General features: G+C 39.7%; 1 protein-coding gene across 1 annotated transcript in view; it reads left to right on the top strand.

Annotated features, from left to right (window-relative positions):
- Positions 1-13,615, top strand: part of LOC132540957 (proprotein convertase subtilisin/kexin type 5-like) — a 103,410-nt gene that overhangs the window by 84,373 nt on the left and 5,422 nt on the right. Inside the window, exons 10-12 of the mRNA XM_060200783.1 lie at positions 6,137-6,220; positions 8,112-8,307; positions 13,386-13,603. Of these exons, the coding sequence (XP_060056766.1) occupies positions 6,137-6,220; positions 8,112-8,307; positions 13,386-13,603 (498 nt within the window). The remainder of the gene's footprint in view (positions 1-6,136; positions 6,221-8,111; positions 8,308-13,385; positions 13,604-13,615) is intronic.

The following is a 13,615-nucleotide window of genomic DNA, read 5'->3' as shown; positions in this document are numbered from 1 at the left end:
AATGAAAATTGACTATGTCTTTTCTGAATTTATGACAATGTATAATCTAATTAATTTAAATAATGGTTAAAATGATAATTCTCTTCAAAAATTATCTTCTCATATTGTTGTATAGAGTGATTTTAAATATATATTATTTACTATTATTATTTAATTTTAACTAGAGTACTCCTCAGCTCTACCTGATGGTAGTTCTGGGAACTGAACCCCTGAGACATCAGAGCCTTAGGTATGAAGTCTCTTTTTTTCTTTCCCTCCAGGGTTATTTCTGGGGCTCAGTGCCTACACCACAAATCCACTGCTCCTGGAGGCTTTTTTCCCCCTTTTGTTGCCATTTATTATTATTATTATTATTATTGTGGTTATTATTATTCTTGTCATTGATGTTATTGTTGAATAGGACAGAGAGAAATGGAGAAAGGAAGAGAAGAAAGGGGAATGGAAAGATAAGACACCTGCAGACCTGCTTCACTGCCTGTGAAGCAACCCGCTATAGGTTGGGAGCCGGGGACTCAAACCCGGATCCTTACACCAGTCCTTACACTTCACGCCGTGTGTGTTTTTTCCCTGCTATGCTACTGCCTGACCCCCTGCCCGACCCCCTAGTATAAAGATAGTCATTATACTATCTTTGCAGCCCAGATTTCATCATTTTTTAATTTTTTTTATTTATTTACTCCCTTTTGTTGCCCTTGTTGTTTTATTGTTGTAATTATTGATGTCATTGTTGTTGGATAGGTCAGAGAGAAATGGAGAGAGGAGGTGAAGACAGAGAGGGTGAGAGAAAGATAGACACCTGCAGACCTGCTTCACCACTTGTGAAGCAACTCCCCTGCAGGTGGGGAGCTGGGGGCTTGAACCGGGATCCTCATGCAGGTCCTTGTGCTTTGCACCACCTGCGCTTAACACACTGTGCCACCACCTGACTCCCTAGATCATTTTTTAAATAATTAAATCTTTATTTTATTTATTTATTGATTTAATGAAAAATAGGTACAAAGACAAAGTAACAGAGATAAACTGGGCACTCCTCACCTCTGGTTTATGTTGCTGCTGGGAACTGAACCTGGGAGCTCAGAGCCTCAAGCATATTTTACTTATTCATTTTATCTTTTTACTAGAGCACTGCTCAGCTCTGGCTTATGGTGGTGTGGGGGACTGAATCTGAGACTTTGGAGCCTTAGGCACAAAAGTCTCTTTACAATCATTATGCTATCTCTACCCCTGCCCACATGAAATCTTTGATAAAACCATTTAGCTGTCTTCTTATCCCCTGGCTAGAATTTTGAACTCAAAAGCATGGAGTCTTGAGTTTGATGTGTGACACTGCATGTGCCAATGATACTACATTTTGTTCTCTCTCTTTCTTCAAATTTCATCATTTTTTTTTTCAAGGAAAGAAAGCATGATATTTTTGGCCAAGGTGATTTTTTGAGATCCTTTGCATTTTAGAATTTTTGGAAAAATAAGAAAAACTATGTTCAAGATAAAAATGAACTTGTTGAGATTAAGTCACTAAACTTTTATGGTTTAAAGTCTCTGGATGGAGAGCCCTTCCCTACTAGGGAAAGACAGAAACAGTCTGGAGGTATGGCTAAACCTGCCATTGTCCATGTCCAGCACAGAAGCAATTACAGAAGACAGAGCTCCCATCTTCTGCAACCCTCAAAAGAACTTTGCTCCATACTCCTAAGGGGGTAAAGGATAGAGGAAGAAAACCAAAGGAGACTAAATCCCAGTCTCACCAGGACCCCAAAGCATTTGTCACCAGGAATCTTGTTTTTTGTACCATCACAGAAAGGCAGGTGAATCTGGAAAACACCAGAGGAAGTCAGGCACTGTTTCTCTTATCAGAAAGAAGGGGGGGGGGGGGGGGGAGAAGGATGCTCAGTCATAGTAATAGGTGTAGGTATGACTTCAAAAGGAAGTTAAGGAAGGAATGTTGGAAAATGGGCAAAAAAAATGGATATGGCTATATAGACACAGATACAGATAAATGTAGTCAACCCACATCTGTGACCATGGGAGAACCACTGCAGTTTTCCTCTAAGTATTTGATTGTTTCTGGTCTGACATCTAGGTCTTTGATCCATTTGGAGTTGATTTTTGTTTCTGGTGAGATAAAGTGGTTCAATTTCATTCTTCTGCATGTTACAACCCAGTTTTCCCAGCACCTTTTATTGAAGAGAGCCTCCTTTTTCCATTTAATCCTTTGGGCCCCCTTATCAAAGATTAGATGTCCATAGGTGTGGGGATGCAGTTTTCCAATTGAGGGAATGAGGACACAGAACTCTGTTAGTGGAAATATTATGTAATCATACTCTTATTATCTTGTGATTTTAATAAATCAATATTAAATCACTAATAAAAATAAATTAATTAAAAAATCTCTGGCTGAGATAGCCTACATCTAATTGTTATTAACTGTGTACAGAGTGCCCTCTGGTGTTCAGAAAAGAGCATAACATAATTTAATACCAAATAGGTAAAAACTGTCAGGATGTGAAATATATGTAAATAATATATGTAAATAAATATATGTAAATATAAATATAAATAAATATATGTAAATAAATGCACATGTATGTATAAACATATGTACATGATGTTTAATTCAAATATAAAGTTAAAATCATATATTTGTAACATTTCAGTATATAAATAATAGAATAAAATCAAACCATGTCCTGAGCATGTAATATTCAGGACTTCCACAGTGCTCCATATCTGATACTGTTATTCAACTCTTTGAATAAAAGCACTTATCCAATAAATAAGAAACTTTCCTAATTTTGATCAGATATGACTGACATGTATCATTGTGTAAATCTGAAGTGCATAAAATGATGACTTAAGTATGAACATCAAAAATGAGTACCACTATATGGCTAACATAAGTGATTATTATTACATAGTTAAATGTGTGAAGTGATTATCACATTGTTAATTTTTTGTGTATGTATGTGGAAAGAAACGTTATAACTTTAGTAAGTAACTTTCAACTGCACAATAGATAGTCCATGTGCTATGCTGTGTATTACTTCTCCAAAACTTACTCACCTTATACCAAGAAGTTTGTGTTCTTTGACCACCTTCACCAATTCCTACCCCCATCTCACAGCCACAGACCTGCAGCTTTGTGAGTTTGATTTTTAACCTTTTGAATTCAAGAATTTAAGTAAAATCATATATCATTTGTCTTTCTATTCATTTCACTTACAACCATGTCCTCTGACCAACCATGTTGTAAATAGCAGAACTTTCTGTTTTATGACTAGAGTATATTCCATTATTAATTGATTCCATTCCCTTTACAAATCATGGCAATATGTATACATCATGTTATTCCCCATGTCTTGGCTGATATAAAGTATGCTACAATGAGCACATGGAAGGGTGTGCATATCTCTGCAATGTAATGACTTCTTTTCATTCTATTTATTTTATTTTATTTTATTTTATTTTATTTTGACCACAGCACTGTTCATCTCTGGCTTATGGTGGTGTGGGGGTTTGAACCTGGGACTTGAGAGACTCAGGCATGAAATTCTCTTTGCATAGCCCTTATGCTATACCCCCACCTTTTTTTTTTTCATTCTTATATATACCCAGAAAAGGGACTTCCAGATCCTGTGCCTGTACTGATTTTAATTTGTGAGCACCCTCCGTGTCATGTTCCATAGTGGCTGTACTAACTTTTCAAATAGTACTCAAAGGTTCCCTTTTGTCCACATCCTCACCAACATGTTACTTCTTATCTCTTTTTATAATAGTCGTTCTGACAGGTGTGAAGCGATAACTCATTGTAGTTTTGAGTTGTAATGATTACAGGTACTGATGTTGGCAGCTGAATTCTTACTCCACTCTCTGCCACCTTCTTGTGGGTTTAGCATAATTAGGTTAGAAAAGAACCCTCAGGGTGTCGTTTATGTTGAGTCATGCACACCACTTCTGTGGAACTGTTATAAATAGCATTGTTTTACATCAAGCAAACTGAGCTCTTAAAGACCATGCCCAACCTCACCAGGAAGGTTACATCAGCCATCAGTCTCAAAAACAGACAAAGCTTCCTCTCCAAACTAAGGTAAAAGCTGCCATTCAGCACAGCAAGATGGGCAAACATCTGCAGCTATATGTTAGTGTCTGTTTCTATGTCATATCTTTAATTTCTTTCTACCACCTACCTTAGTCTAGATTCCTGATGGTGGCTCACCTTAGAAAGGGCATGCTACCATGTTTGAGGAATCTGAACTCAAGACCCTGGCCCCCACCTGAAGATGGGGCAACTTCACAGGCAGTACAGTAGTGGTGCAAGTGTCTCTCCCTATCTCTCATCCTCTATAATTAAAGGGGAAAAATGACTTCCAGGAACAGTGGAGTCGTATAGACTCTGAGTCCCAGTGATAACCTTTGGTGGCAAAAAATAAAGAGAGAAAGATAGAAAGAGAGAGAGAGCCTGTCAGCCTCAGTAACTTATCAATAGTAACTCCTAGAGCTCCTCTTGGTATGGGGTAAGGGGAGGGAGAGGGAAAATAAAATAAAAACCTGAGAAATGGAGCTAAATGGTGAAGTGAGTAAATTGGAGACAGAGGAGAAAGAAAGATGAAGAAATGAAGCCAGAGTTTCTGTGTGTACACTTGAGGCACATTATCTCAATCCATCCTCATAATGGTCCTGCACAGGGAGGAATCATTCTCTCTCCCATTGGAGACAAGGAAAGCTGGGATCAGCATTTAATGGCTGGAGTCATGGCTACCTTGTCTTTAAGCAGCACAGCTGGGATCTGAAGATGAGGTAGCTGGAGCCAACCTGCCAGACTCTTAGGAAGAGATGAAAGGAAAAGAAAATAAAGGAGGGGAGGAAAGGATGGAGAAAGAGAAGAAGAATGAATGAATTAGAAGGTGGGGGAAAAGAGGGATCTCATAACATACTGTATAAAATGGTTAAACCAAGAAGGTGGGGAAAAAGGAAATAGTAAGGTGCCAATAATAGCAAGGGCCATTTGTGTCATACTCTTTTTTTTTTTTAACTGGGGGGATTAGTGGTTTACAGTCAATGGTAAAACACAGTACTTTGTACATGTGTAACATTTCTCAGTTTTCCACATAACAATCTAACCTCCTCTAGGTCCTCAGGTTCTAAGACTTGAACACTACCCTACCCCAGTGTCTTACTTTGGTGAAATAACACTTTTTTTATTTTTGGCCTCCAGTGTTATTGCTGGGGCTTGGTGCCCACACAAATCCACTGCTCCTGGAGGCCATTTTTTCCTTTTTTTTTTTTTTTGCATTGAATAGGACAGAGAGAAATTGAGAGGGGAGAGAGAGATAGAGAGGGGAAAAGAAAGACACCTGCAGACCTGCTTCACCAATCATGAAGTTTCCTCCTTGCAGATGGGGAGGCAGGGGCTTGAACCCAGATCCTTACACGGGTCCTTGCACTTAGTATTATGTGTGCTTAACTAGGTGTGCTAAACCCCCCACCCATTTTTATAGTGACATTTATTTAATTATTTGGACAGCTCAGGAAATAGTTTAGCAGGTTTAGGACAAAACTTAAATGCTTGAGCCTCCTAGTTCACTCCCTGATGCCACATGTACTAGACTGGTTTTATGGTTCTTACTTTCTCTCTCTCTCTCTCTCTCTCGCTCGCTCTCTCAATTTCTGTCTCTACTCAAAATAAATAGTGTTTTAAAAATGATTTGAGGCAAAATCATTTTAATCCAAAAAACTGTATGAAATAAATACTGACTACTTCCCTTGATTAGTCTGAAAAATATAGCAGGCCAAACCTCTGGTTTGGAGAATAGATGGGGGAAAGAAAATCTATTGTTTCTCAAAAAATGCACTGTGAATTCTATTATCTTCTTGGAGTGAAGACAAGTGATCATGTGAGGTTCTTGGAAAGACAGGATTACCTCTGACTCAAAGACTCATCCATCCATGCAGACATGCAAGCATACACTAACCCACTGTAATCTTGCAACTCACTATTAATCACAAATAAAAAATGGAAAAATAAAATAAATAAAATAAAATTGCATGATTATATTCTGGGTGGGACAGCAGATCTTTCAACACTAATAATATAAGCCTCTTTGGAGGAGACTGACTTCTGGTTTCTTTCCTAATGTAGACATTTTGGAAGAACACCAACAATGTCATCCATCCTGTAAGACCTGTAATGGATCTGCTACTCTGTGCACTTCCTGTCTAAAAGGTGGGTGAAGAAGCTAATAACAGGAAAGGGCAGTGGCCAGGCCAGTTCCCAATAATTCCTATATTTTAGCATCTTTAGATAATGGGGCCATGTTCCTATCACAGTGGCTACTCTGGAGTAAGAGATACAGACCCAGAGTCCGACCTGCAATAGCAAGTCTTTAAAAGGACCAAAATAAGAAAGCAATGTTTCTTATACAAAAGCATGGTGATGTGATCAGCTGGCCTGACCCCAGAACACATTAGTGTCAGTGTCTTGGCTTAATAATATTTGTAGAGGTCATTTTGTCTTGTGTGAAAGTATAATAGCTAAGACAAGAGAACTGTAGATGACAGGTGAGGGTAAAGGATATGTCTGTTATTTCCTTCTTTTCTAGAACTAAATTTAGGGAAGGATAAAAAGCAGCTGTGGGATAATTCCAACAAATTGATTGTGTCACCATCTGTAAAAATAAAACAGAAGTAATAACTTCCTGAAACTAAAGAGCTAATTTATAAACACGATCCTAAGAACTAAACATACTATGCTCCTATTGAAGTGATTGTTAGGTTAGAATGTGCCATGTTAACAGTGACATGAAAAGTAAAAACAAGGTTTAAAATGCCAGGCACCCCATGATTCTACTTCTACAGATCCTAGAAATCTAAATGCAAAAACTGGAGGAATTTTGTAGAGTTGAAGGTGGTGTTAAAATTTCACTAATAAGGGAGTCGGGCTGTAGCGCAGCGGGTTAAGCGCAGGTGGCGCAAAGCGCAAGGACCGGCATAAGGATCCCGGTTCGAACCCCGGCTCCCCACCTGTAGGGGAGTTGCTTCACAGGCGGTGAAGCAGGTCTGCAGGTGTCTATCTTTCTCTCCCCGTCTCTGTCTTCCCCTCCTCTCTCCATTTCTCTCTGTCTTATCCAACAACAACAACAATAAAACAACAAGGGCAGCAAAAAGGGACTAAATAAAATAAATATTAAAAAAAAAATTTCACTAATAATAATGTTGGGGTTTTTTTTAATACAAAATAAATTGGGACTGGAAAGGTGGCATAATGATTATACAAAGAGCCTTGCATGCCTGAGTTGTCAAAGGTCCCAGATTCAATCCCCAGCACCACTATAAGCTTGAGCTAGAAATACTCTGGAAATAAGTAAATAAATAAAGAAAGAAAGACATATCTCACTGAGAAGGATATGGGCCTTGCCACGTGTATGGCCCAGGTTCAAACCTCAGCAATACGTGGGAGATGCCATGGCAGCAGAGGAAGCTCTGGGACTGTGGTGTGTGTGTGTGTGTGTGTGTGTGTGTGTGTGTGTGTGTGTGTGTGTGTCCCTCTATCTGAATAAAAAAGCATCCTGTATATGTTGCGATCATGCATGGATGAGATGGATGAAGCCGACTCTGCAAAAAAAAATAAAATAAAATAAAATAACTACATTGTCACCTGAGATAGAATTGGGTAGATCAGTTTTCTTTTTTTTTTTTAATTATTTATTTAAGAAAGGAGACATTAACAAAATGTAGATCAGTTTTCTATGCTAGTGTCCAAACAAAATAAACTTTTGGGAAACAGAAGGGGCTCCACTGAGCTGTGCATGTCTAGCAACCTTGTACCTGAGGTCCACTGACTGTTCAGCTGCTCACCAAGAAGCCCCATCAAGGCCTACACCATTATCAGTAAGAAAGTCAAAGAAATAAGGCAAAACCTCCTTCCTGTGAGGAAGCCCAGTAGGAGCCTTAGCATCACCAATACATCTTTTGGAAAGTCAGAAATCAGTGTCCTAAATGTGTGTGTGTCTTTGGAACAATTCAAATGCTATCACAGGTAGCTCTTTGTGGATGCATGTTCTGCTCAATCTGACACAAGGTGACCATCTCACCTGTCTTGTTCCTTGGATTTCTAGGTGCATATCTGTTGGCACAGACCTGTGTCCCCTTCTGTCCCCAAGGCACCTGGTCCTCGGTGAGGAGTGGCAGCTGTGAGAATTGCACAGAAGGCTGTGCTTCTTGCTCAGAAGCCAATCTATGCAAGAAGTGTGGGACCCAGCTGGACCACCCTCTTGTCCTGCATGAAGGCAGATGCTATTCCAAGTGCCCAGCGTAAGTTTTGCTTCTCTTCACTCCTACCTGTGTCTACTTCCTGGCAATACTTCAGAGGTGATTCCTTCTCGCTAACCAAGGAACTCTCCTCTATTGTTAGAGTGTCCACCTCAGTGTCATTCTTGATGGTCTGACATCCCTGGCTACAACAGCCAAAACTTTCAGAGTAAGATGTACACTTCACCCTTGTGCTATCACATATATATACTTTCATTTTGTTGTTGGCTTAAAGATCCATTCATTCACTCACTCACACACTCTATATGAGAGAGAGATCAGAGTACTGTTCCAACAACATATGTGGTGCTAGAGATTGAACCTGAGGCCTCAGAAATAGAAGGCATGCACTCAGTCCAGTGAGTCACCCCACGCCCACCTCCACTATATGTATTTATTTATTTATTTATTTATTGGATAAAGATAAGGATAAATCGAGAGGAAAGGGGGAGTTAGAGAGGGAAAAATACAGAGAGACATCTACAGCACTGCTTCACTGATTGTGAAACTCACTTCACCCCTCAGAGGAGGACTGCAGGCTTGAACCCAGGTCCTTGCACACTAGAACATGTGTGCTCAACCAGGTGCACCACCTCTCAGTGCCCAAACTTTAAAAGAAAATTTCTACCAGGGTTATTGCTGGAGTTCAGTGATGCATAATGAATCTACTGCTCCTGGTAACTTTTTTTTTTTTGATAAGTGACAGTAATAGAGGAGGGTAAAGGGGGAGCAAAAGTAAGTGACACTTAGAAACATTGCTTTACTATTTGTGAAGCTTTCCCCTTACAGATGGAGAGCAGAAACTTGAACCCAGGTCCTTGCACACGGTTGTATATATTCTACTGGGTGCACTGCCACCCTAATCCTTAGTCACGACACACACACACACACACACACACACACACACACACATTCCCCACTTTTGTCAGGATTTCAGCCCTGGACCTCTATCCCTGAGGCTCCTGTACTTACCCACTGCACACAATCACCTTCTCATTCAGCTGAGATTTTCCTTTTTTAAAATAGCAACTTCACTGACATAAGACTTACCTACCACAGTTCATGCCTATAAAAAGGTACAATTTTTTTTTTACTGTATTCAGAGTTGTGCAACAATTGCCACACAATGGTATATATAACATGCTCAGGTAGTGCATCGGATTTGCAGGCAAGAGATGTAGGTTCAATCATAGGCAAAAACAGCCAGAGCTGAATCTAAAAAAGAAAGAAAGAGAGGGAGGGAGGGGAGAGAGAGAGAAATACTAGGGGTGAGGAAGACAGAGGAATGATTAGGCTCTGAAGTTCCAGGTTCAATCCCTAGCACCACCATAAACCAGAGCTGAGTAGAGTCTGGTTAAAAACAAAACAAGCAAAACAGATACAGTTCTTTTGAGGCTAGGGAGTAGCGCATTCAGTAGAGTACACATATTACATCGCTCAAGGACCTGGGTTCAAGTCCCCAACCCCCACCTGCAAGGAGGAAAGCTTTGTAAGTGGTAAAACAGTGCTACATGTATCTTTCTCTCTGCCTATCTCCCCCCTTCTCTCTCAATTTCTATCAACAAAAGAAAAGGAAAAAATGTTATACATGTACAAACGACTGTATTTACTGTCGAATGTAAAACATTAATTCCCCAATAAAGAAATTATATATATATGGAAAAAATGGCTATTGGGGGTCATGGATTAACTGTGCAGGTATGGTGCCCCAGTAATTACCCTAGAGGCAATAAAAAACTAAGAGAAGGAAAAGACAGAGAAAAAGAAAGAGGCCACAGTACTGATGCTGTGCCAGTGTCATGGCAGCCAGTCTGAACCTGAGTTGAGGGCATGCCAAAGCAAGTACTCTACAGGGTGAAGTAGCTTGTTGGCCCTCTAGCTGTCATTTTTTACTTATGTAATTACTGCCATCCTTCCCCTGCCCATCTCTCAATTCCCAAAGTGAGAGCAAGAGATGCATTATCCTTTCTCTAGTGAGCTGTCTACCTGATGCTATTTCCTCCAGATGTGGTTTGAGCCAGTCTTAGCAAGCAAAAGGACACTTTGCAAATACACTGTAGCTAAGATACTTTGTACTTGCTGAGCCATGGGGAAACTAGCAGCATGACCTGAAAATCTGACAGACTCTGGAATCATGTGCATGAGCCCTCCTGTTTTGAGTAGGACAGGCTGGTTATCACAGAGTCCCTCATCTTTGCATTTACAGAGCAACAGGAGAGATACAGTCTGTGGAACATATCACATCCAGCTTGACTTGACAGCTTTGCTACTCCTTCTGAGAAATCACCCTTTTTTATGTTATTAATCCCCAAACAGCACTGAAATTTATAACAGAAACACAAACTGTATGAAAGGCATTCAGGTTTTCAGAATTATTTATAAGTCTGCAGAATACTGCTTTTACAAAATGGTATATGTTCGTGAAAAAAAGGAAGTTCAAGGGATGATGTGCATGTTACTGCAGTGACTGTCCAAAAGGCAATATAAGACTTAAGGGTATGCTTAGATTCTTCAAGTATAAGTAGATCTGAAGTTCTGGTAAAAAGTGTTCTTTAAGCGCTGGCTATTACTCTGTCTAAAATGTAAGGAAAATTCCAGAATCATATAACTTTTGCTTTACATATACTTATCTAGGTAGAAAGACTTCCACATAAACTACTTTGGATTTAAAAATTCATTCCAGATGACTGTATTTTATTTTTTAAAAAATATACTTCTTATTAATGAGAGAGAAAGAGAAACACTAGAATATCAGAATCCGAGAAAAAGCAAACCAGAGCATCACTCTGACATATGTACTGGTGGGTCTAGAACCCAGGACCACACACACAAATAAATCCAGTATTTTAGCCACTGCACAAGCTCCTGGGCTGAGAAATATTTGTCTTCTCCTTTTGAAAAGCATTTTATTTATTCTAGTGAGAAATACACAGAAAAATATATACAGAAAAAAGAAATGGGGAGATCAGAACACACTGTTCACCTCAGCCTTAGGATGGCTCTGGGGTTCAAACCTGGGACTTAAAGAGTGTCAGGCAGGAAAGTCTTTTGCATAGCCATAATGCCATCTCCCCAACCCAGTATCTGTCTTCTTGAGTTGTTTATTTATTAATTTTCTGGTGTGGGGTTTCACTGCCATAGACCAATTATTTCAGATAGAAAGACAGAGATAGAGACAGAAAGAAAACATCCCAGCACCAAAGCTTCCTTCAGAATGACGGGGGCTATACCTGAACCTGGGTCAAGTGTATGACAAAGCAAGCACTCTATCCAAGTAAGTTACCTTGCTAGCCCAATAGGTCTTCTTAAATTAATAAAAATAAGGAAGACTGGGAGCCGGGCAGTAGCACAGTGGGTTAAGCGCAGGTGGTGCAAAGCGCAAGGACCGGCGTAAGTATCATGTTTCGAGCCCCTGGGTCCCCACCTGCAGGAGAGTCACTTCACAGGTGATGAAGCAGGTCTGCAGGTGTCTTTCTCACCCCTCTCTGTCTCCCCTCCTCTCCATTTCTCTGTCCTATCTAACAACGACAATAACAATAACAACAACAATAAAAAGGGCAACAAAAGGGAAATAAATATTTTAAAATTTTTAAATAAAAAGTAAATAAGGAATATGGAAAACTGACTTTAATATGTATCTGCTTGATATTGGTGGTGCAGTGGGTGATCAGCCTTGAAACTGGGTTGCAAGCCTAGCAAAGCAGGTATCTTCCCAGGTGAGCTACTGCATACATATATATATATATATATACTTTTTTTTTCCCCTTCACCAGAGCACTGCTCGACTCTGGCTTATGGTGGTGCAGGGGATTGAACCTAGGACTTTGAAGCCTCAGGCATGATAGTCTCTTTGCACAACCATTATGCTACCTACCCCCACCTGAGCTACTGATATTTTTATGGCCCTATATTATTATAATTTAAACTCGGAAATTACACACACAGCAATAAATCCCACTGGAAGAATGTCAGTGACATATATACTCCAATAATAGATGCTCCAAGTATGTTGATGTTGTGTTACAAATGTTTATAGATGTGTCTCTGAAAGAAGACATCAAAGGTTAACTGACAACATCCAAGAGTAAAAGTGGTTCCAGTTTCAAAGTTTCCATTCTGAGACCTCTAAAAGTAATTTTGTTACACTTTTTGAATAAAATCTATGAAATTAAGGCCCATTATCTATTCTAATACTAACAAAAAATAAAGTTAAGGAAAAAAATTAAATTGGGAGAAAAACAAGAAATTGAAGATGAACAAGTGAATAAATGTGATTTGAAAACAAATCACACTTACTAGGATAACAACTATTGTTGGGGCACAGGAGAAAGACTCTTCTACACCTAAGGGTTTTTCTGGACTGGCTGAGCAAACGGATTAACATCACAAGGTTAGTAGATGTGGGGTTGGGAAGACAGCATAATGGTTATGCAAAACGCTTTCATGCTTGAGGCTCTGAGGTCCCAGGTTCAATCCCCAGCACCATCATAAGCCAGAGGACTGAAAAGGAGAATTTATATGACTGGGCATCCTAGAATAAATATTACAGATGGAGGGTTTGTACTTCTTAAGCTGGGAGCCTGGATTGTCAAAGACAGAGGAGAGGGTTCATATGAGAAGGAGATAGTGACTCCTAAGACAAATTGAGATGCTTTAGACGTTGTCTCTGCCATAAGATAAACTTCTCCAATAAAAAGTTATTTCCAGAAATGACCCTAATCGCAAGCAATCACATTCTTCCTGGTCATCAGTGTTATGGTAACATTTCCCCCCGTGAGCCTCATCAGACCTTGGCTGACCTTAACTCCATGTCCAGGGTGACACATATTGGAACAAGCCTATCTTAGATGCTTTGGGGAGGTCTAGTTGAACATTTAAAGGGAGCCTACCCTTTGTTATATCTTTCATTTATTTTTCCAGACTTTCTTTTATTATAAAGCTTCCTCAGGAAATTTAATGGGTCCATTTTGGATAACAAACAGCAGTAACCTTTCTGGTTTTCAGTCCAAATTCCTTTGTAACTGGGATAACGCATTTCCTTACCTGGAAAAACTTTTTTGATTGCTCTCTGTTTCCCACAGGGGCTTCTATACAGAAAATGGTTCATGCAGACACTGTAGCTCTTCTTGTAGAACATGTGAAGGAAATGCCACCAACTGTCGCTCATGTGCAGAGGATCTTGTCCTAGACAAAGGAGTGTGCCAGAAAGCCTGCTCTGATAGGCATGTGGCAATGGAAGGGGTGTGCAAGCCATGCCCAGACTTGTGTGAGAGCTGCATCTATGAGACAACATGCAAAGGTACCTGGGAAC

Source organism: Erinaceus europaeus, chromosome 10 (genome assembly GCF_950295315.1).
Source record: "Erinaceus europaeus chromosome 10, mEriEur2.1, whole genome shotgun sequence".
In the NCBI taxonomy this organism is placed as follows: Eukaryota; Metazoa; Chordata; class Mammalia; order Eulipotyphla; family Erinaceidae; genus Erinaceus; species Erinaceus europaeus.
The sequence above is the reverse complement of the archived record's forward strand: the minus strand, read 5'-3'. Positions and strand labels throughout refer to the sequence as shown.